Source organism: Myotis yumanensis, unplaced genomic scaffold, assembly GCF_028538775.1.
Source record: "Myotis yumanensis isolate MYYU_CA2020_CCGP unplaced genomic scaffold, mMyoYum1.0.hap1 SCAF_3, whole genome shotgun sequence".
NCBI classification, from domain to species: domain Eukaryota; kingdom Metazoa; phylum Chordata; class Mammalia; order Chiroptera; family Vespertilionidae; genus Myotis; species Myotis yumanensis.
Window position 1 is genome coordinate 208043084 of NW_027223754.1, and position 24197 is coordinate 208067280.

At 53.1% G+C, this 24197-nt stretch overlaps 1 protein-coding gene and 1 long non-coding RNA gene across 5 annotated transcripts in view; one reads left to right on the forward strand and one right to left on the reverse strand.

The window, feature by feature from the left end:
• Positions 1 to 24197, reverse strand: part of TMEM184B (transmembrane protein 184B) — a 53874-nt gene that overhangs the window by 8835 nt on the left and 20842 nt on the right. For 2 of the 4 annotated variants that reach the window (XM_070411116.1, XM_070411115.1), the window contains exons 2-5: positions 16773 to 17021; positions 14630 to 14795; positions 1473 to 1563; positions 911 to 986 (exon numbers count right to left, since the gene is read on the reverse strand). In XM_070411116.1, the coding sequence (XP_070267217.1) occupies positions 911 to 986; positions 1473 to 1563; positions 14630 to 14795; positions 16773 to 16964 (525 nt within the window). In that variant the 5' untranslated portion in view covers positions 16965 to 17021. Of the gene's footprint in view, positions 1 to 910; positions 987 to 1472; positions 1564 to 14629; positions 14796 to 16772; positions 17022 to 19659; positions 19727 to 24197 lie in introns of those variants that run through there. The other 2 variants (XM_070411117.1, XM_070411118.1) reach the window with 2 other exon arrangements.
• Positions 3933 to 9356, forward strand: LOC139007556 (uncharacterized). The gene is made up of 3 exons (XR_011470869.1): positions 3933 to 4440; positions 5853 to 6073; positions 6923 to 9356. It is a non-coding gene; the product is annotated as an uncharacterized lncRNA (long non-coding RNA).

Here is a 24197-nt window from a genome sequence, read left to right on the forward strand (position 1 = left end):
GGAGGGCAGCTGGGAAAACGAAAGCTGCTGCTGCCAACTGGGAAATGGGGACTAGAGACGGCACACGCTGGTTCGTCAGGCATCTTTTTTTTTTTCAATCCTCACCTGAGGATATTTTTTTTTTTTTTTATATTTTATTGATTTTTCACAGAGAGGAAGGGAGAGAGATAGAGAGAGTTAGAAACATCGATGAGAGAGAAACATCGATCAGCTGCCTCTGGCAACCCAGGTACATGCCCTTGACCGGAATCGAACCCGGGACCTCTTAGTCCACAGGCTGACGCTCTATCCACTGAGCCAAACCGGTTTCGGCAGAGGATATTTTTTTAAAATATATGTTTTTGTTGATTTTAGAGAGAGAGGAAGGGAGAGGGATAGAGAAATAGAAACACTGAGAAACATCGATTCGGCTGCCTCCTGCACGCCACCTACTGGGGATCGAGCCCATAACTGGGGCATGTGCCCTGACCTCTTGGTTCATGGGTCGATGCTCAACCACTGAGCAGGGCTGGTCAGGTATCTTTAATGCAGAAACCCTCCTTCCCTCTAGCCGCAGCTGATGAGAAGTTTTCAAACAGAGATTCTAGAATCCCCATGCACATCCTCCGATTCTCACACACACCGAGACTTGGTCAAAAGGAGCAAGAGTGTGAGACCACTTCGTGCCCAGGACGCCTCTCACTGCCCCTCTGAGCCCTCCCTGTGAATGCAGGGGCATCCCTAACTGTGTGGGGAGTGGGTGCTGGGGTTTGGGGGTGGGGGCTTGCAGGAAATGGGAACTCCAAGATGGATCCAGGGCAGCCTGCGGAGGGTCCACCCAGCTGGTCTCTGCCACCCTGTCAAGCAGGGGCAGCACAGCCCTGCGGCTGCTGCTCCAGGGCACAGACCGGGCACGTGCGGGGGCACACACCTGCTTGCAGAACCGCAGGAACCCAATGGAGTACGTCTTTCCCCAGAGGCAGCAGGTGCCATACATACAGCTGGACCTGGAAGAGACCACAGAGGGGATGGTGAGCAGAGAGCTAGGACTCGGGGAAGGTGGGGCTGGGGGACGCCCTCCCTCACATCCAGACAAGCCAGGGCACAGCAGGGTGGGGTGGGGACGGGGCAGAGAGCCCAGGCAGCTTTGCGCCCGAGGCCAAGTACAGGGAGCCAGTGAGAGCATTTGCAATTACGGTAAAGCATGAGGGAGCAGGCTGCTCGGCGGCCCGCGGGTAACAAAGCACCTGAGAAGCACTGAATGTAAACGGTGCAAGAGGGAGAGAGAAACAGGAAAAGACGGGAAGACAGAGGAGAGAGCCAGGAGGCCCTTCCGAAAGTCCCAATGAATGGCCTTGCTCGGAAGCTCAGGAGACACAGCAGGTCAAGGCCACAGGCGTGGAGGAGCTGCATGTCCAGCTGCCGCCGGGACAGCTCAGAGAAAGGCAGGCCCAAGAAGCAGGGTGCGGGGCTGCAGGGAGCTGTGTACTCACTCGATGGGCTTCCCCCGGATCTCAGACATGATGGAACTTTCTCCCCCGAGGTACTCATAGCACAGGCTCAGGAAGTTGTAGATGACCAAGGCTGTGAAAAGAGGGTCCACAGTAAACCACTCCCATCAACAGGACGGGTCAACAGACAGCAGAACTCTGAGTAGCAACGAAAGTGAAAGACCAGTCACAGCAGCAACAGAGAGCCCTGAGGACAGGAGAACCCACACCGTGAACTGAACACTCCATTCTAACCAAAACCAGGCAAGACCAGTCGCATTGCTTAGGGATGCTACACACTGCTCTCACTCTACAGCATGCACATGATGACCTCAGAAGTCAGCTCTGGGGCAGGGGGGACGGGAGGACGGGAGGTTAGGGTGGGCACAGAGGGGCCTTGGGGGAGCTGGCAGTGTGCCCGCTCTGGGGTTCAACCAGGTACTGGCTTTATAATTCATCCTATGCTCTTTTCTATTGTGTTATGGACCAAAATTTACAACAAAACAACAATAAAACGTTCTCCAGGGGGCTCTCAGGAGACATTCTAAGCAAGAATGAGACGGCAGCACCTCCGTTCGCTCACAACCTGCAGTGCACCTGAGTCTGCACTGAACACAGCAGAGGTGCGGAAAGAGGCACAAATGTCTTGAGAAGCTGGGTCAGCTCGTTCTGAGTCAGGACGCGGCTGGACATCCCCACAAAGACAGAATCTGCGAGAGCGACCGCCCGCCGGCAGAGAAGTGTGTTGTAAATGCTACGCTATAAATACAGCAATGCGCTGTAATGGCTCCTGGTCAGAGACGTCTGCTGGGTCAGCAAAGCGAAGGCTGCTGCCTGCAGGTGCCAGAGCAAAGGGGTGTGCCAGGAGCGAGGAGGGTGAGCGTGGAAGAAAGTGAGAGTGTGGCAGAGGACACCACAAAGGACAGGGGCCGGAGGGTCGGGGCCAAGAGCAGGGAGCAAGGAGAGGCATCCAGCAAAGCACGGCCAGGGCAAGATCAACATGGGGCCAGAGAGACCCCTTCTCCTCTGACCCTGCGTCCCCTGCAGCACGAAGGCCTCGGGCTCCCGGTGCAGCCCCTGGCTTGGCACTCAAGGTCTCCCCACAGATGACGTGGTGCCTGCCCAGCCCTCACTCTTCCTTCCCAGCGACGCTGGACGCCCCTTTCCCTCAGCAGGTTATTGCTTTTGCACTGGCTGTCCCCACTGCCTGGGGTGCCCCTCCCTCTGCACTCCCATCAGACACCACCTACCCTGTTGAGTCTCTGGCCACCCTAGGCCAGTTCTCTCACCCACAGCCCTGATGACGTGCAGACGCTGTGCAGACCTCAACACGAAAGCCTGACCACAGTCGGAGGCGAACGGTGGCCTTCAACTTGGAAAGGAAGGTATCTGGGTGCTTTTTGCCACTCACAGCTACTCTAACCTATGAAGGGCTCATGTCTCCAGCTGGGGTGAGGGCCCCAGGGAGCACCCTCTATGAACACGACCCATAGCACCTACCACACTGTGCTAGGACTATCCCTCAGCAGACACAGAGCAGAGGGTTTGCCGCCTGGGTCTGCCACTGGGTTAGCTGTGAGCCTCAGTTTCCTCATCTGTTAAATGGGGACGGGAGTCCCTACCTTCACAGGAGGCTGTGAGGTTGAAGTGAGTATGCAAAGTGCTCGGACGAGTGGGCAGCACTCAGCAGCGCTGCATGTCGGCTGCTACCTGCCTGCCTCCCTCGGGGGCCAGCATCTGGGATGGGCTGGGGACCCTGTGTGCTGCCGGCCCGGCACAGGAGCAGCTCAGGATGTCTGGTGACTGCAGGCATCCCCACTGATCACTCAACGACAAGAACTACTTTGGGGTACGGGGAGGGGGCATCTAGCCAAATCTGACGTCAGCCTGCGAATGGCCTTTGTCCAAACCCACACGAGGCCACGTGGGATGGATGTGTCCATCCCAGGCTGGGTCCAGCCATATTGTGGTCGATGGTTATTTTCCAAAGATGGCCACACCCTCTGACACTGACACAACCGGTGCATACGGTGGACCGGGTGGCGCAGAAGCGATGCTTCGTGACATCTCACACTGGGATCAGAAGCCTCTTTCCTTTGTTCTTTCCCGAGACGCAGGCCCTTGAGCCCAGTCACCATGCGGGAAGCCCAGGCTGACCCCCATGTGGGAGGAATCGAGGGCCCAGCAGACACCAGCACCCACTGCCAGACACACGAGTGAGTCAGATTCCAGATGAATCCGCCCCGGCCGAGACCCCGCTACCACGGGCGTGGTTCTACCACTCGGAGCTGTGTGGCCTCAGGCAAGTGTCCTCAGTGCTCTGTGCTGCCAGGACCCTTCCTCTTGGGGCTGCTGGGAGGACGGGTGGGGGTGAGCACAGCACCTGCCTGAGATGAGCCGAGTTCACACTGAGCAGAGTCCACAGCATGTGATCTGTCTTTTTTTCCAGACTGTAAAGTCCTTGGGGGTAGAAACGGAGGCCTACCCCCAACAACTACCAGAGGCCCCGGCACCTATACACGGTAAACACGGAAGAAATGAATGGACGGGCATGGGCCCAGGTTCCAGGGGCTCAGAGCAGCAGGGCAGGCAGCCACGCCCACACTCAGTTCTGTGCTCCAGTTCGCCCTCTCACGGGATGCTGAACAGACTTCCCCGAGGTGATCAGACTTCCAGGCCCGAAGACAAAACCCTCCAGGGAACCCCCAGGGGCCGAAGTTCATCAGCCCCTCCACACGGAACCACTCTCGCAGCCAGGCCTCCGCCATCCTCGGAGAAGAGCCTGGCGCCTGAGCGCACATCCTTTCCTGTATCACATACGTCCGCACGCAGCCAAGGTCTGTGCTCAGCTGGTCAGAACTGTCAAATACCATCCATCTCTCAGCTCAAGATCCTCGACCTTTTACCAGTGCTCTGGCCAGCGAGTCTGTGTAACACCAAGTTGGTGACGATGTCGGTTAAAGAATCATGAGTGAGTCGATAACGCGTTCTCAGAGAAGGGAGGCAAGACAGACTGTCTTCCAGATGGTCCAACCAGCCCACACCAGGACCATCTGGACAAGCCAATCCCTCACCAGAGAGTTACAGAGCCACCCCAGCACCCGGCCAGGGTGTGCACAATGACAAGTCCACACACCCCAGGAACCAACACAAAGATATGCTGCCCTGGGCACAGGGAAAGCACAGCAGATTAGCAGCGAAGTTCTCAGCCAGCGGCCTTGTTGCCTGACTTCCCCCTGACCATGGTTTCAGTTCTGGCCCCTGGGAGGCCTCAGAGAAACAGAGTAACTCTATGCCCCCTAAATGTTCACTACAGCCTCTGTGCTAGGCTCTGGGGACACAGAAATGACCAAGGGGCCCACAGACATGGCCCTCCCGTGTGAAGCGGAGCGTCCAGAATGAGGGAAGGGATGGTGTCTGTCTGTCTGTCTCAGTCTCCTGCTCCGGAGAGTGAGGTACCGGAACTTTGGGCTCCATCCTAGGCACCTAGAGAAATGCACACAGTCAGGAGAGCAGGACAGGGTGGAGATGAAATGAGGGTTGTCCTGGGTCCTCGAGGCCTGGAGGGAAGACAGTGGCACTCACTCTCTTCCTCTGTGTGCCAGCGACCTTGTCCAGAAGGTCAGGCAGGACCCGCTTAGTCCCAGGGGTGGATCCTACGACTTCTGCTCAGTATAAGAAGCTATTCCTAAGAGGCAGTCTTCAGAGGGGCAAGGTAGTGAGCTCTCTGCTAACGGAAGCACGCAATCAGAGCTAGGCCCTTCCACACGGGCCACAACCAGGGCATGGCAGCCACTTAACAGACATTAACTATAAAGGGGTCTGAGCAGCTGACACTTTACAGGTCCCTCCTTTCCAACCCCGAGACGCCTGACTGACTCTCTCTCACAGGCAGCAGCGTTTCCAAACAGAGCAGCCGGGACAGGAAGCTGTCCTCCAAGAGACTGTTCTCCACCCCGCACGCCCGCCCCCCCCCCCCCCCCAGTCTCCTGCCCCTCTCCCCAGGGACAACTGTAACAGCACAGCCTTGGGGGCCCCCAAGGCTTCACGGAGAGGCTCCCTGACAAGTGCACTCGGGCAGCCTCTGCTCCCCCACTACAGGTAAGCGAGGCACCTGTCTGCTCCACAGACACTCCCTGGGCCCCCATTCTGTGCTCTGGGTGCACCTGGCCATCGCCAGCTCACTCCTCCACGCGCCTTCAGCACCTAAAGCGGCCTCAGGGCCTGGCTGTCCTTGCTACACAGACACTGTTATTTGGAAAGACTCGAGCATTCGTATTTCAGATAACTCACGGATGAGCCCAGGAAACAGTTTTGACCACTTGGGACAGAAATCTCTGCTCAGTAATGAGGGCCTCAGGACTTTCTTTCCTCTTTTTTCAGGGACTGCTGATCACTGCGGACAATACTGGGCACAATGCACTACAGCCATGGCGACGGGCTCTGCCCGACGTGAAAGGCCCCAGGATGCTGCCAGGCGGTTCCTCCCCCCCCCCCATGCCATGTCTGTCCTTTGCTGGTCCTGCTTCCTGCCACCTGGAATGCTGTTTCTCTCTCTCAGGACCTCTGCTGGTTCCTCCTGCAAACCTCTTTATTCTGATCAGGTGAGCTCCTGTGAGTCCTGGCAGCACATGGCCCGCCGGGCTTCTGTGGCGTGTTTGCGGCCCTCGGCCGGGTTCATCCTGGCTACACTCTCTCCACCAAGATGTTTCATTTGGGGCCAGGTTCCAGGAAGCGAACCTTGTCCAAAATCTGAAACTGGGTGAACGAAGCGTCATTCTTTAATTGTTTCATCCAGGCCTGTAAAACCTCTTCCCCTGACAAGAGTTCATATTTTTCGCTGAGAAACTCATCCTGTGTTCCTTCACCAAGCCTGACACAGGGCAACCCCGGGCCTGGGAGCCCCAGGCGAGCCTGGCCTCCGGGAAGCACCTGGGAAATCCTGGGCCAGTTTCTTAGCCTCTCAAATTCCTTCCCACGGTTGTAAAATGGGGGTGATATGTACTCCTCCGGGTAACTGGGAGGTGAGAATGAGCTCAGCCTAATGAAAAATAGGTGGTAAAGCTGTGAGCCCACACCAATGTTACCGGGAAAACAGTGCTGCGTAAAGCAACGGGAAAGCCCTCTCCTCTGCACCCTGGCCTCCTGCACCCCTCGGATCAGCTCCCCAGCTCCTCAGGCTGCCTCAGAGTTGTCTCTAGGAGCGACCTCCCACCCCGACCACAATCAAACACTAAATGCAGGGAAGGGGCTGGTTTCCCGCTACTCCTTCTGCCTGGCGCTGCCGTGTGAGCTGCAGTGTGAGTTACAGCCCTCACCAGATGGCAGATACTCGATCAGAGGGACCCTGGGCTAGCCATTTACTTCTCTGAGACTCGCCCTCTCCTTGGAAAATGGCAATATTACCACCCACTCAAGCTGTTTATCTCCCTCTCCTCTCCCTCTCCCCCCAGGATGCCACTAAGATGAGAATGAATCGGTGGAAAAGTACAAGCCTTCAAGGACAAGGAGATGGCACCGGAGGCAGCCGACAGCAATGTTACAAAAGCTCTGAGATGCAGCAAGGTCAGCGTGGTCCCTGACCGGGAGGGCCCAGGACTGCGGGTGAAGGTGCCGATGGAAAACGTGGCTGCAAGTCTGCGCATGGCCTTTACTTTCCTGGCCGGTGGGGACAGCTCCTTCCTCAGAGAACTCAGCTCAGCCAAGGGCAGCAACGAGGACACTTGCAGAAAACAGATGAGGTCTGAATGCGAAGGGCGAGGTGTCCAGGTCCCTTCCCCCAACTGCACCCTTAACTCGGTGTGCCCAGCTTTCACCACCCAGAGAACATTATTATCTGGGGAAACAGGCCTAGAATAAAAAAAATCTTCATCGAGTGCCTGTCCCCACCACTGTGTAAAAACGGCACAGGAAAGCCATGTCCTGTCACCCAACTGGGAGGCCGGCAGTGTAAGCCCCATTCTTCAATACAAAGAATAGCCAAGGACACCAGACACTTGAGGAGCACTTCCAACACAAAGGTCAAAGGCCAAGACAAACAAACAGGGAAGTCAGGAAACTGAGATAATGCAGGAAACAGAAGAAAACTGCAATTAGCGTCCCCCAACGGGAGATACTCTCTCCCACACCAAGCACAAGGGACTATAAAATAGAACAGGAAAGAGCGCCTGATGCTTTACAACACGATAAAGAAAACAAAACCTTCCGTAGAAAAGCTCAAAGGTAAATATTTAAAATAAAATTTAAAAGCTCCTGGGAAATAGAACAAAAGAAACCATAAAGAAAACCTAAAGGTCAATCCAGAAGTGCAACATCCTACCAACAGGAATTCTGGAAAGCAGGAATAAACCAAGGGGGGCGGGGGCGGGGGTAGTAAAGGAACATGCAAGAACATTCTCAGCACTCAGGACATGGGCTTCCACATGAAGGCCCACCGGGCACCCCGCACAGTGAATGTCCCGCCGCCTCTGAGATTTCAGAACACTGGGGGCAAAGACCATAAGCAAAGGGGAAAGCAGGTCACACACAGACATTAAGAGTCAGAACCAGCCCTGGCCTGTGGTTCAGTTATTTAGGGTGTCATGCCACGATGCCAAGGTTGTGGGTTCGATCCCTGGTCAGAGCACACAGAACAATTAACCAATGAATGCATAAATAACTGAAACAACAAAATGACGTTTCTCTCTCCTCTCTCTCTCTCTCTCTCTCTCAAGTCCATTTTTTTAAAAAAAAGAATCACAATCCAGCAGACTTTCCGAAAACAATGCTGGAAGCTAAAAGACTGGAAAACCTGCCTTCAGAATTCAGAGGGAGAGTAATTTCCATCTTAGAATTGTACTCCCATTGACAACTAACCAAACAGAACAATATAATATATATTTGTAGACAATTTTCAGATTCCAGAAAACAGAACCCCATGCACCCTTTTCTCAGGCAGCTCCTGGGAGCCGACCTCTAACCAGAAGGAGAGGGCGGAGAGGGCGAATCACCAACAAGGGAAAATGGCCCCAGGGGACAGGTGGTCAGCACAGGAGCGGGGAGCAGGGTTCCCAGGACACTGGGAGGGAAGACCCAGGGCAGCTGCCGACCAGGAGGAGGCCAGGCCCAGCCCAGAACAGGAGGCAGGGCGTCGGGAGGAACAGCACCGAGGAAAACCCAGAGCGAAGAGACATGCGCCTCCCTTCAGAGAAGGCATGCTTCTAATTCAGTGAAGCATTCGGGAACAAGGTGATGACAGATACATAGAAAACAGTAAACCAAACAGCAAGACGAGTGGCAGCAGAGGAAAAGCACAAGGAAATGTCATCTCGACGCACCTGCAGGCTCAGCTCTGAACAATGTTTACAGACACGGAGTAACGCACACACGAAATGCGGACTTAGAAACGCTTGTCACCTTAAAAAGATGAAGGAGCGAAAGCGTGTGGGTGTGCACAGCCGGAGGTGAGTACCTAAGCCACAAGCCTCCCAGAGGAAGAAGTCTGCTACTAAACACTACATGAAACTGAAAAACCCAGAAACAACAGTCTATGCACGTTTTTAGGTTATTCAAGGGAAAAAATGTTTAAGGAGCTGAAAGTGGCCCTGGCCGGGTAGCTCCTTTGGTTAGATGATCATCCTGATTTAAAAAAAATAATAAAAATAAAAAAAGAGTTGCAAGTGCAGTGAACTAGGGATTCAGAGGAGTTGGGGCAGCTTGTTTCATCCATATGCATGTATGACTTTAATAAAAATAAAATGTCCACTGTTTTAATTTTGTTAAAAAGAAAAGCAAATGTCACCTAATGGCCAGCAGAGGCCTGGCTACTGTGAAGCAGGAGTTCCTTGGCCCAGTCCGTCCACTCCTGCCCCTTCCCCGTCTCAGGAGACTGGGAGGAAGGGGAAGGCATGGGGGCCTCTTTTTGAACTGTAAGGGACACGCCACCACCAGGCCTGCTGGGGGCAGGTCCTGCGGAGCTGCAGCACTTGTAGATATAAAAACTATGGGAGAGGGTCCCAGGCACGGAGCAGAGGTGCGGGAAAGGGCGAGGCGCGGGCCACGCCACCCGCGCGGACACCAAGCTTGTGGACGCTGGTGGCCTGTACTTCGGCGGCTGGGGCCCTGTTTGTAAACTGCCTGGGAGGGGCCCAGGGACAATAGCGTTGCTAGGAGACGCAGACTTCTTACAAAGGACCTTTCTGTAGCTGGGAGGAAGGTCTGGACAGGCAGGGCCTGAACAAAGAGGCTTCTGGAGTGGGAGGAGCCGCCAACCATCTGCTGCCACCTCTGGGGCCGGGAGCGAGGGCAATGCGAAGGCTCCCGGGCTGTGCCCGCTTCTGCCATGCACCCCAGTCTGCAGGGCCTGTCCCCGACCATACAGGGGAGGCTCCCTGGGCAGGGCAGAGCTTGTTTATTCTGAACGAACAAGAAGCAGAGCCTGCACCATGCGAGGCTGGCAGGTGAATGGAAAAGGATTCTGGCCTCACCTTCTCCAACCCCAACCTCTGTGGCTCCTGAGGTACCAGAGGTTTTGCTGGGGGCTCTGCTGCTTCCAGGAATGTCAGGCACTAGAGCCCCACCTGCCTCAGCACCGTCACCTGGCAGGGCCAGGCAGGGACACCAGCAGGGATTTTAATGAGGCTACATGTGGATGAACACACGGCACAGAGCAGGTGTTTCACCAAGTCCCTTATTCATTCCCAACATCCAGAACGAGGGAGCACCTACCATGTGCCCGGCTCTGTTGGCACTGCCCTCAGGATGGGGAGAACCAACCAGGCACTTCACTGCAAACCGTGTGCTGCGGACTGAGTCTGGGAGGGGAGCCACCGGGAAGGCCTCTCCAAGGGGACACCGCAGTCCAGATGGAGGAGGGGGAGCCCACGGAGAAGAGCTTTGCGGGCACTGGGCGAACACCCGGTGTGCCAGGCCAGAAAGGAGGCCGGTGTGGCTGAACGGGCAGGTGGGGTGGGGTGTTAGGCATCTGAATTTCCTCACCAAATCCAAAGGCATTTCCTGTGCCTCTGAGTGCTCAGGGACACACGGGTTCAAAATGGGGCAGAAACAGACTCCAGTTTCTTGGGGGATGAGCATGAAGCCCAGGGCCAAGGACCAAGTCCTCCCAGGTCAGAGAAGCTGACAGGCAGTCATGGTCAGAGCTGCCTGGTCACATCACAAGGAAAACCACATCTGGTCACGTTACCAGGAACCAGCAGTGCAGGTACAGGGACGGGAACACACAACCGTGAGAGGGGGCGAGCATCAGAAGGGATCTTGAATCCAAGGACCCCTCCTCCCCAGCCGGCTGGCCTGTGGCCTGTCCTGGGGCCTCTGGCCCCTCCGTCACCCACAGCCCATGTAGAGAGCTTTGTAGCCTGCAATTTCGCATCATATTTTTAGGCATCAACAGTAAGAAAGACGAGAACCTATATTGTAGACGATCGAAGATGGCGGCATAGGTAAACACCGGAGATTGCCACCGTAAACAACCACTTCAAAAATACAACTAAAAGTCGGAACGGACATCAACCAGAACCCCTGTTGCAACCAGAACTCCTCACAGGAAGGCTGGCTGAGGAGAGTCTCTTCAACTAGAAGCAAAAACAACAGCATTCCAAAGCTCAGAGGAGGCGCAGTGTGGAAAATTTAAAGGTACGGTGGTGTGGCGGTGCGCGCGCAAAGCGGGCTGGCGGCTGAGGGCGCGGTTGTCGTTTTCAATCAGGAGTGAGTCTCAGACTCTGGGCTACAGATCCGGGCGAGTCTCTAGGGACCCAGACTCAAACGGGAGAAGCGGGACTGTCTGGCTACGGCCCCTCCGAGGTTTGCAGCGGTTGCTGGGACAGAGAGGCAGAACCCCTGGGGACAGACTGAGAGCGGCCATAGCGGCTCCCTCCCCCCGCCCTGTTGATCCCGCCCGCCCAAGCCCTGCGCACAGCCATTTGCCGATCGCCTCAGGCAAAGGCTGGATTAGCGCCTCCCCAGAAGACAGACGTTTTCCGCACAGCTGATTCCTACAGCCAGTCGGCCTGGTGGTCAAATCCCTCTAGTATTAACTACAACAATTAAGGCTTGGCTAGAACAAGACTGCGCACAGAGACCACAAGGGGGTGCACCAAGAAAGCATAAAAGATGCGGAGACAAAAAAACATGACAGAAATGGAGGATATGGAGCTAAGAATCGCAATTTTGAGGGCTTGCCATAAATTTGTGCAGAGCCTCACGAAAACTAATGAGACCCTCGATGCTACGATAAAGAAATTAGAAAGTAAGCATACACGGACTGAAATAAAGAATATTATACCCAATAGCAGACCAGAGGAGTACAATAATCAAACCAAAGATTCGACAAAAAACACCCAATTGGAAAAGCAAAATGAAAAAAGAATCCGAAAGTGTGAAGATAGTGTAAGGAGCCTCTGGGACAGCTTTAAGCGGTCTAATATCAGAGTCATTGGAGTGCCAGAAGATGAGAGACAGCAAGATATTGAAAACCTATTTCAAGAAATAATGGCAGAAAACTTCCCCCACCTGGTGAAAGAAATGGACTTACAGGTCCAAGAAGCGCAGAGAACCCCAAACAAAAGGAATCCAAAGAGGACCACACCAAGACACATCATCATTAAAATGCCAAGAGCAAAAGACAAAGAGAGAATCTTAAAAGCAGCAAGAGAAAGAGACTCAATTACCTACAAGGGAACACCCATACGACTGTCAGCTGATTTCTCAACAGAAACTTTGCAGGCCAGAAGGGAATGGCAAGAAATATTCAAAGTGCTGAATACCAAGAACCTACAACCAAGACTACTTTATCCAGCAAAGCTATCATTCAGAATTGAAGGTCAGATAAAGAGCTTCACAGATAAGGAAAAGCTAAAGGAGTTCACCACCGCCAAACCAGTATTATATGAAATGCTGAAAGGTATCCTTTAAGAAGAGGAAGAAGAAGAAAAAGGTAAAGATACAAATTATGAACAACAAACATGCATCTATCAACAAATGAATCTAAGAATCAAGTGAATAAATAACCTGATGTACAGAATGAACTGGTGATTATAATAGAATCAGGGACATAGAAAGGGAATGGACTGACTATTCTTGGGGGGAAGAGGGGTGTGGGAGATGCGGGAAGTGACTGGACAAAAAGCATGCACCTATGGATGAACACAGTGGGTGGGGAGTGAGGGTGGAGGGTGGGGTGGGAGCTGGAAGGAGGGGAGTTATGGGGGGAAAAAAGAGGAACAAATGTAATAATCTGAACAATAAAGATTTAATTTAAAAAAAAAAAAAAAAAGAAATTAGAAAGTAAGCATACACGGACTGAAATAAAGAATATTATACCCAATAGCAGACCAGAGGAGCTCAAGAATCAAACCAAAGATTCGACAAAAAACACCCAACTGGAAAAGCAAAATGAAAAAAGAATCCGAAAGTGTGAAGATAGTGTAAGGAGCCTCTGGGACAGCTTTAAGCGGTCTAATATCAGAATTATTGGAGTGCCAGAAGATGAGAGACAGCAAGATATTGAAAACCTATTTCAAGAAATAATGGCAGAAAACTTCCCCCACCTGGTGAAAGAAATGGACTTACAGGTTCAAGAAGCGCAGAGAACCCCAAACAAAAGGAATCCAAAGAGGACCACACCAAGACACATCATCATTAAAATGCCAAGAGCAAAAGACAAAGAGAAAATCTTAAAAGCAGCAAGAGAAAGAGGCTCAATTACCTACAAGGGAATACCCATACGACTGTCAGCTGATTTCTCAACAGAAACTTTGCAGGCCAGAAGGGAATGGCAAGAAATATTCAAAGTGCTGAATACCAAGAACCTACAACCAAGACTACTTTATCCAGCAAAGCTATCATTCAGAATTGAAGGTCAGATAAAGAGCTTCACAGATAAGGAAAAGCTAAAGGAGTTCACCACCGCCAAACCAGTATTATATGAAATGCTGAAAGGTATCCTTTAAGAAGAGGAAGAAGAAGAAAAAGGTAAAGATACAAATTATGAACAACAAATATGCATCTATCAACAAATGAATCTAAGAATCAAGTGAATAAATAACCTGATATACAGAATGAACTGGTGATTATAATAGAATCAGGGACATAGAAAGGGAATGGACTAACTATTCTTGGGGGGAAAAGGGGTGTGGGAGATGCGGGAAGTGACTGGACAAAAATCATGCACCTATGGATGAACACAGTGGGTGGGGAGTGAGGGTGGAGGGTGGGGTGGGAGCTGGAAGGAGGGGAGTTATGGGGGGAAAAAAGAGGAACAAATGTAATAATCTGAACAATAAAGATTTAAAAAAAAAAAAAAAAACAGTAAGAAAGACGATCTAAATTTCCCTGTGTGGCCTGCAAGGCTGTGTATGTCCCTGTCCTTGGCTCCCAGTGCAATCCCTCCTCCAGCCACCGGCCCCCCACAGCCACCCCACCCTGGCTGGGCACACGGGGACTCCTCCCTCCCCTCAATTTAGCTCTCCGCTCAGCCCAGAATGGAGTCTCCTCCTCGCCCTCCCTCTGACAAGCACCAGCTCATTCTCCAAGCCTCAGGCCAGGACCACTGGGCCCCGGGGAGAGAGGCTCCTGCCCTGTGGTGACTGTGCAGGTGGCACAGACTCCTGGAGGGCCGGCTGGTCAGGGCCTGGTGTGCCTGGAGCTCAGTGCCAGAGCTGGTGATGCTCCCACGTCACATGCAAGAGCAGAGGCCCCCAAAAGGCAGTGAGCCACCTTCTTGGGGGGCACAGTAGAGCTCCTCCAGGGACAAAGCCCTCAGACTTAAGGCACATGGGGAGGGAGGCCCCGCCCTGCCCCACAGACTCCCGGATAAACCCCAACCCATCTGCACCTAGAGCTTCTATCTACAGACAGATCGCTCATTTGCTGCCTGCGCACCCGTCTGAGACACCAGAGCTGAGAAAGGGGACACGGGGGGAGAGTCCCTGCTTCCAGGTGTCTGTGACGCTGCTCTGGGAGCCCCATCGCAAAGGGCATCTGAAGGTGAGACTCTGGCCACACCTATGCTGTCACCTGTCCCTCTAGGCCTGGATGGTGGGTAAAAAAGCGAGGTGGCCCCTCGAGGAGAAACCAGGAGAGGGGCCCGTGGCTCCCAGACGCCAGGCAGGAGGGGTGCGCTGCCCACGGCCGGCCCTCCCTGGTGCGCGCCCACACGTCCTCACCCTCGTAGCAGTCGCGCACGGTGCCGAAGTACACGTAGTACTGGTCGTTGGTGAAGAAGAGGAGGCTGAGCCAGGAGTCGAAGGCGTAGATGGGCACGATGAAGAGGATGCGCACGATGTAGCGCTGCTCGTTGGGGCAGCTGTAGCAGCGCAGGTGCATGTAGATCTGCGGGCAGAGGGGCAGTGTCAGCCGGAGACCCGACCGTCCTGACTGTCCCGCCGGCGCCCCTCCGCCCCTCTGCTCCATGGGAGGAGGAGGCGGGCCGAGGGGTCTAGCTCAGCCACTCACTAGATCTGTGACCGAATTACTCCACCCCGAGCCTCAGCCTCCTCCTCTGCAAAAGGGGACGATGAGGGTGAGGCTACTGCGAGCATCAGACCCCGGGGCGCAGAAAGCCTGTGCGGGTGCAAGCGGTGGCGCCAAGGCCAGCCTCACAGACTCAGGAGCACGAGTCATGCCCGAGACTGTCCACATCCAAGCGGGGAATCAGCTGTAACAAGCACTCTGGGACCCTCGTGCACAGCCAGGTTTGTGTGGTGCAAAGGTTTTCAGTGTGTGTCCCCACCCCACCTCCCTAAACACCTGGTCCCTGGGCCATGGAGCTAACTCACAGGCGAGGGGGTGGGTGCCCACCCGCCCCATCCCCTAACTAACGTATGACAGGGCAGACGGGACCCCACTTCTACGCAGGGTGGATGCTCTCCCTGGCTGCATGGCTGCAGTGATGTCCTCAGCCTGTCTGACCTTCCCAGCTGGAACAGAGGCAGCGCTCCTGCCGCACAGGCAGTTGGGAGAATGAATGTGGTTTTTAGAAAGCTGGGGGGGAGGGGGGGGGGGAATAAAAGTTGCACACAAATGCCAAGACCTTCTCTAGCCAGGATCCTCGTCCCAGCCCGAGTCTCCCATCCCAGCTTCATGACTTCACACTTGGCCCAGCCAAGCCCTGGGCTCGGGAGGAAAAGAACAAAATATTCCCCATCTGCAATGAAGCAACTGGGTTCTAGAAAGGATGGGGAACACAGGGCAGCGGGAGAGGAGCTGAAAGGGGACCCAAATGAGTTCAGCCTCCGTCTTTGCTGGAAACCTTCAAACCTCTCCTTGCTCAGGCAGCCAAGGCCCGTCTCAGGCCACACCAGGCTCCTCTGGGCCTGTGAGCACGGGGGACAGGACACTGACTTCTACCCCAGCTCTGCCAACGACTAAGTAAACAGGCCAGTCCCCTCCCTTCTCCCTCTCTGGGTCCCAATTTTCTCATCTGCGAAGGGGTCACTGACAACTAGGTGCTCACGCACAGTCCCCCAGCTCCCTGCAGCTCAGGGTGGACACGGGACTGACATCAGGTGCTCACGCACAGTCCCCAGGCCCTCTGCAGCTCAGGCTGGACAAGGGACTGACATCAGGTGCTCACGCACAGTCCCCAGGCCCCCTGCAGCTCAGGCTGGACAAGGGACTGACATCAGGTGCTCACGCACAGTCCCCAGGCCCCCTGCAGCTCAGGGTGGACACGGGACTGACTAAGGTGCTCACGCACAGTCCCCAGGCCCCCTGCAGCTCAGGGTGGACACGGGACTGACATCAGGTGCTCACGCACAGTCCCCAGGCCCCCTGCAGCTCAGGGTGGACACGGGACTGACATCAGGTGCTCACACACAGTCCCCAGGCCCCCTGCAGCTCAGGGTGGACACGGGACTGACATCAGGTGTTCATGCACAGTCCCCCAGCTCCCTGCAGCTCAGGATGGACACGGGACTGACATCAGGTGCTCACACAGTCCCCAGGCTCCGTGCAGCTCAGGCTGGACATGGGACCAATACTGGCCCAGGGACAGTGAGCAAAGACATGAGTGTCGTTCCTGGATCTTGAAAGGTAAATACCCAGAGTGCCTCCCACGTGACCCTCCTCCCAGTGGTCAGGTGGATGATGCCTTGGAGCTGCAAGATGCTGGAGCCACAGGTGGAAGCTGAAGCGCACTGGGCTGGGATGTGAGCAAGGAATCCCCTTCTCCCAGAGGAGCTCCGGAGATCATGGGGTTCACTTACTGCTGCAGCATCGCCTGCCCGCACCTAACTAATACCTTTTGGACTAGAAACCGCGCAGGATCCTTCTAGCCTTCGGGCTCAGGGACTCCTAACTGGCCGGTACCTGGTGGCAGGTGATGAGAAGTGCCGTCCAGACAAAGAAACCGGAGATGGCCTGCGCGGCAGTTGTCATCAGGAACACGGGCTGTTCCATGGCTGTGGGGCTGCCCTCGGGGACTTCGGAGACGCTGGGCGAGGCTGCCGCCATCGTGGGCGACACTGGATCTGGGGCCAGGGCGGCCCCCCTCACTGTCATGGTGCCCAGCAGCAGGGGATCCCTGAGAGAAACCGTGGGAGTGAGCGAGGAGCTGGCCTAGAGAGAGGAAATCACAATATTAGCCTCCTCCCAGCCAGGGCCAGTACCGGAAAGAATCTTCCAGGGTTCTATGTCCACCTTCAAAACGTGCCCAGACTCTGACCAGGCGTCACCCTGGCCCCAGCCATCACGCTGGAGCCAGCCTCATCTTGTCCCCCCTGAATTAATGGAACAGGCTCCTCACCAGTCTCCCTGCTTCTGCCCTTGTCTCTGCTGTCCAGCCCCACACAGCAGCTGTGTGAGCCTTCTAAGATGTCAGCCAGACTGGCCTCTCCTCTGCTCAGAACTCCAAAACCTTCCATCTCCTTCGGAGCAGAAGCTGCGTCCCTCCCGTGGCCCACACGACTGCCCTCTGTGGCTCTGGTTGTTTCTCATCTCCTGCAAGTCCCACCTGATCCTCTACTCCAGTCACAGCCTCCTGCTGCCCTCGGATGTGCCACAGCCTGCCCCGGCTGCAGGCCTGCGCACGCCTCTCTGCCCAGCTGCCCAGCTCCTCCTAGGACCCTGTGACCCCTGCTGAAATGGATGTGACGGAGAATGTGGGCATTGGGAAGAGCCCTAGCTGGAGTGCAAGGCCCAGATGCCCGCCGACCCGCCCTGTGTCCCGCAGGTTCACTGGCCCCGGACAGCCTCTGCTGTCTGACCCAGAAAATGGCCAAACCCCAAAACCCCAACAATCTCAGCCTGAACCCCGAGGGCAGCCCATCTGACCTCTCACAATTTCCAAGGCTAAGCTGATATTCTCAGCCAGCTGAGCCTAACGGCAGCTTTCCTTGGGCCTTCCTGGGTGCACCCGGGCCCATCACCTGACCTGCTGATGTCTCCCCACGCTTCCCGGCTCTGTCCCCCATTCTCTCCAATGCTGCCAGCATCCTCTGCCACCATCTACACCATGTGGCTCTTAGCTGTAAGTTTCACCCCCTGAGAGCCCTTTACATTTCTATTTTCCTGTAAAAATAAATAATTCCTAACACACCGACCAGGAGATATATCCAGATTAGAAACCAAAAATGGAGAAGACATCTATATAAAGAAACTCAAAAATGGAATTGTCTATATAAAGACTGGTGACAAGCTTTGAAAAAGAGACACAGTGACAAGTCTAAGAATAGTTCCTGTAAGAATGATTGCAAAATTGAAAACCAGTGCCAGAAATATTTCTTTAAAAAGGAGACTTGGGCCTGACTGGTGTTGCTCAGTGGTTTGATTCCCAGTCAGGGCACATGTCCGAGTTGCTCGATCCCCAACAGGGGGCGTGCAGGAGGCAGCCAATCAATGAGTTTCTCTCGTGATTGATGCTTCTATCTCTCTCCCTCTCCCTTCCTCTCTGAAATCAATAAAAGTGTATTTAAAAAAAATTTTTTTAAAAAGAGGAGACTTGGGTTGTAAATTATCATCTTTGCCTATAATCCCAAATTAAATGAACAAACGAGAATCGAAGGGGGATGGGAGGAGGTGGTACAAAGACGCCTAAATCCTCACCTTCTGAGCGAGAGTGTCAGAGGCCGCTCTGCTCTAAGGCAGTGCTGAGAGGCCCTGTGTCGTCTCCCCAGCCAGGCCAACTCTGGGCTCTGCCCCTGCCCAAAGGAGGGCACACCAGCAGGCTCCAGCCCAGCGTCTCCCTGGGGCTTTGTCACTCACCCTCAAATGCCTCCCTTAACCCCAGAGTGACACTAACACTCAGAGCTCCCTCGCTTTCCTCGGGTAGGTTGCCCGCTTCACAAGAAGAGACCCACTCAGGGGGACTCGCCCCGAATCAGAGCCAGGGCTCAAACGCAGGTCCTACGGATACGTTGTCTCCCACCGGGCTGGAGGCCCAGAGGAGCTGCCCCTCACGGCAGAGCCTCCTGCAGACAGGGCCCCGCCTGTCCTGCCGCAGCTGGCACTGTCCTCACAGGAAGGGGAGGGCCTCTCCGGGAAGGGTGGCCACGGCGCTGGGAGGCTTCTGTGCCCTGACCCACGCCCGCCATGTTGTTGCGCCATGCCCTGTGGTTTACAAATCATTTCCCCAAACATAATATCTAGTTTTTTCTCACAGCGACTTTGAAGTAAGTAACATTTTCTCCAACTGAGAGATGAGAAAAATCATGTGGAACTTGGTTTTGCAGTCTCCTGGGGTGGCACGGAATGATTTGAAGGTTTTCATAATATCCCTCCCAAGTACTTGATGCAATATTGGGTTTTTTTTTATAAGTTTCTTTTTTTAAATATGTTTTTATTGATTCTGAGAGAGAGGAAGGGAGGAGGAGAGAGAGGCAGAAACATGGATGAGAGAGAATCATTGATTGGCTGCCTCCTGCACGCCCCTGCTGGGAATCGAGCCCACAACCCGGGCATGTGCCTTGACCAGGAATGGAATCAGTGACCTCTTGGTGCACGAGACAACACTCAATCCACCAAGCCACACATACCGGGCATCTGATGCCATATTCTGATTCAGACACAGGCCCCTGGCCCCCAGGAGAGGCAGGCGATGGTGGCTCCTCAGAAGCTGTCTCCCAGAGCTGGCTTGGCTCCCTGGCCCAGGATGGCACACCATGCCAGATCTCACCAAATGTTCGCAGTATGCGTCTGTTGGGAGGTGGGGGGATGGACCCTGAGATCCCATCCTTTCACACTCAGGACAGGCACCTACCTGGGAAAGATCTCTTGCCTGCCCAGGTCTCACAAGGAAGCAGGACACTGGCCTGGCACAGCCCCAGGCCTGGGGAAGGCACGGATGATGCTGGCTAGGTAGCCCCTTCACTCTCCTGGGAAAAGGGGTTCAGAGAAGGGCCTCCAAGGCTCCCCTTTTCCAATGCAGTCCATGTACCCTGATGTGGGAAAGAAGCACAGGATGGAGCTCGGAACCCCGGATGCTCTGGCAGGTCCCCTATTTTCTTAATGGACCAAATATGAAACTTGGGATGCGACAGAGAGCCCTGAGGGGAGATGCTGGGATCATCTTTCCAACAAACATGTCCTGAGGCCGCTGGACACAGTGCTGAGCACTGGAAGAAGACCCAGTCTCAGCTTCAAGGAACTCACTTGCTCTACACGACAGGGGCGACCTGGAGGCCTGGCCCACTGCCCGGCAGGAGAGGCGAGTGCCCAGCAGGAAGGGAGCTGCAGGCGGCATCACTGCCTTGGCCACAGCTGGGGGCGGGTCAGGGAAGGCTGCAAAGTGGTGGGACTTTGGGGCAGAATCTGTAAGTGGCACAACCTCGCCTCCGCTTTTCAGTCCCCACGCAGGATTCTCGCCACCCTCCACCACCGGCCAGCTTGGAGCCTCAGTGTCTTCATCTATAACATTTCAGGGCAACTACATAATTGACAAGGGAGTTGTTCTACATTACATTAAGTTCCCTTAGTGAAAGGACACAGAATAATAAAATAAAAAATGACCATTTTGCAATTCCTAGGACAAATAATGGATGGAGACCTGGGTCATCAGTGGATGATAAAACCACTAGTGAAAGGCTGATGGGGAATTTGATAAGGGATGGGTCAGGCCGCAGAGGCAAACCCACAGTCAAGATCAATGTCATTAAAACGGGGCACTGGGAGTTTTAAGCCTCCTAACTGCCTGCATGGGAAGCACACAGCACCTCCCAAGAAGGACCCTTGCCCAAAAAGTGAACTGGGATTGAAACAAGCCTCTAGAACTAATCACCGGTACCAGAAGATACCGAAGGAAGCGGATCAGATTAAATGATACCATGAGGCTCTAGCCCAGTGGTTCTCAACCTGTGGGTCGCGACCCCTTTGGCGGTCGAACAACCCTTTCACAGGGGTCGCCTAAGACCATCCTGCATATCAGATATTTACATGATGATTTATAACAGTAGCAACATTACAGTTATGAAATAGCAACGAAAATAATTTTATGGTTGGGTCACAACATGAGGAACTGTATTTAAAGGGCCAGAAGGGTGAGAACCACTGCCCTGGCCGTTTTGGCTCAGTGGCTAGAGCGTTGGCCTGCGGACTGAAGGGTCCCAAGTTCAATTCCCGGTTGTGGGCTCAATCCCCAGTAGGAGGTGTGCAGGAGGCAGCCAATCAATGATTCTCTCTCATCATTGATGTTTCTATCTCTCTCTCCCTCTCCCTTCCTCTCTGAAATCAATAAAACTATATTTTTTAAATGATTCCATGAGCAAGCAGCAGCCAGATCTAGACCACCGTACAGTCTACACTCACTGGCAGTGGTTCTCAACCTTCCTAATGCTGTGACCCTTTAATACAGTTCTCATGTTGTGGTGACCCCCAACCATAAAATTATTTTCGTTGCTACTTCATAACTGTAATTTTGCTACTGTTATGAATCGTAATGTAAATATCTGATATGCAGGATGTATTTTCATTGTTTGCGACCCACAGGTTGAGAACTGCTGTCAGGATACATGTCCTGGTTTCTCCAACAAGTTAATGTCTTACCAACAAAGGTGATTGAGGGATCGTTACAGCAAAAGAGACTCTAGAGACATTACAACCAAATGCAATGTATGGACCTACTGGGTCCTGATGCTTAGACAGGACCCAAAACAGTCAACATACAGGATTCCTGTCAGTTTGCTCAGGTGTGATAATGAACAGGGTGGGTGTGTAAAAATAAGTCCTTACAAGAAGAATAATTTTTTCAACAAATAGTACTGGCAGAATTGGATATTAGAGACAAAAAAAAATTAAACTTAACCTAAACCTTTACCTCATATACAAAAATTAATTCACAATGGACCACGAACTTAAATGTAAAATGTAAGACTATAAAACTTGTAGAAGACACAGGAGAAAAATCTTTGAAACCTAGGGCCAGGCAAAGTGTTTCTAGTCTTGACACCAAAGCATGACCCATAAAAATGGAAAAACCGGACTTCACAAAAAGTGAAAACTTACACTGTGGCTCGGGTAAGAGATTGAAAAGACAAGCCGCATAGTGGGAGAAAACATTTGCAAGTCACATATCTGACAAATGACTAGCATCTGGCATAGAGCAAAAATGGTCAAAGCTCAACAACAAAAAAAGCATCAATCAAATGGGAAGATGGGCAAAAGACATGAATAGACATTTCACTTAAGAAGGATACATGGCCGCCCTAGCCGGTTTGGCTCGGTGGATAGAGCATTGGCCTGCAGACTGAAGGGTCCCAGGTTTGATTCCAGTCAAGGGCACATGCCCGGGTTGCAGACTCGATCTCCAGTGGGGGGAGGGCAGGAGGCAGCCAATCAATGATTCTCTCTCATCATTGATGTTTCTGTCTCTCTCCCTCTTCCTTCCTCTCTGAAATCAATAAAAAATATCTTTTTTAAAAAAAAGGATACATGGCCAATTCTCCTATATAATAAAAGGGTAATATGCAAATTGACCAAACCGCAACCAATCACTATGATGTGCATTGACCCCAGGGGACAGAGGCTCAATGCAGGAGCTGCCCCCTGGTGGTCAGTGCGCTCCCAAAGGGGGAGCACCTCTCAGCCAGAAGCCAGGATCATGGCTGGCGAGCACAGTGGTGGTGGCGGGAGCCTCTCCTGCCTCCACGGCAGCACTAAGGATGTCCAACTGACGGACATCCTCCCCAAGGGCTCCCAGACTGCGAGAGGGCACAGGCTGGGCTGAGGGACCCGCCCCCCCCCACACATGAATTTCGTGCACCAGGCCTCTAGTAAATACATAAATAGCTGTTTCACATCCCTAGCCATTAGGGAAATGCAAACTAAAACCACAATGAGTTATCATTACACCTTATAAATAAAAAGCAATGACAACACCAAATGCTGGCACAGATGTAGAGAAATGAGCTCATATCCATTGCTGGTGGGAATACTGGGAAACAGTTTCTTGTGAAAATCAGTTTCTTATAAAACTAACATGCACTTATCCTCAGGAAAGGAAAAGTTAGATTCACACAAAAACCTGTACACAAATGTTCACAGCAGCTATACTTGCAATCGCCAAGACCTAAAAGTAACCCAAATGCCCTTGGACAGGTGGAAGGTTGGACACTGGTGCGTCCTGACTATGGAGTACCCTCAGCAACAAAGAGGAACTCCTACTGACACAGGCAGCCATGCAGACGGAGCTCAGGACATGGTGTTTACTGAAAACAGCTCATCCCAAAGGTCACTACTGCCTGGTTCCCATTATGCAACATCTTCAAAATGACAACCCTATCAAGATGGAGAACAGATGACTAACTGGCGGAGAACAGCAAAGGGGTGCACAGATACAGAGGGAACATAGGCACTCGCTCCAGGTGGTGAGAGTCTCTGTACCCTGATGGTGGTGGTGGCTCGGCTACAGGTGACAGAATCAGATAGAACCACACACATGCAAAAACAGTGACGACGGAGTACTAGTTACTAGTATTGTCTTAATGTCCACTTCCTGGTTTTGATACTGTCCTACAGCAATTATGTCACCATGTGGGGGAAGAAGGGTTTTTGTGGGATTCTACGTACTATTTTGGCAACTTCGTGTGAGCCTACAGTTACTATTTCAAAATAAACAAGTTTTGCCCGAATTGGTTGGCAGCCACCATCACTCTCTAATGCCTGTGCCGCTCGGCTCGCCAAGCTCCAGCGAAGAAGGGGGGAAGTAAAGAGGTCTCTATGCCATGGCTCGTACAGAGCAGACTGTCCGCAAATGGACCGGTGGTAAAGCACCGAGGAGGCAACTGGCTTCCGAAGCCATTCACGATAGTGCGCCCTCTACTGGAGGGGTGAAGAAACCTCATGGTTACAGGCCTGGCACTGTGGCACTTTGTGAAATTAGAGGTTATCAGTCCATTGAACTTCTGATTCGCAAACTTCCCTCCCAGCGTCTGGTGCGAGAAATTGCTCAGGACTTCAAACCAGAACTGTGCTTCCAGGGAGCAGCCTATGGTGCTTTGCAGGGGGCAGTGGCCCTGTCTGGTTGGCCTTTTCTGAAGACACCAACCTGTGTGCTATCCATGCCAAACGTGTAACAACGATGCCAAGACGTCCAGCCAGCACGCCGCGTACCTGGAAAACGTGCTTAAGATCCACTATGATGGAAACATTTCATTCTTTTAAAATAAAATTTCTCTTCTTCCTGTTCTTGGTAGTTCTGAATGTTAAGTATTTTCCCCCGGGGTCAAAAGGTACCTAAGGATATGATTGCAAGTTGAAAATAGGGAACAGAAATCAGGTATTGGCAGTTTTTCCATTTTCATT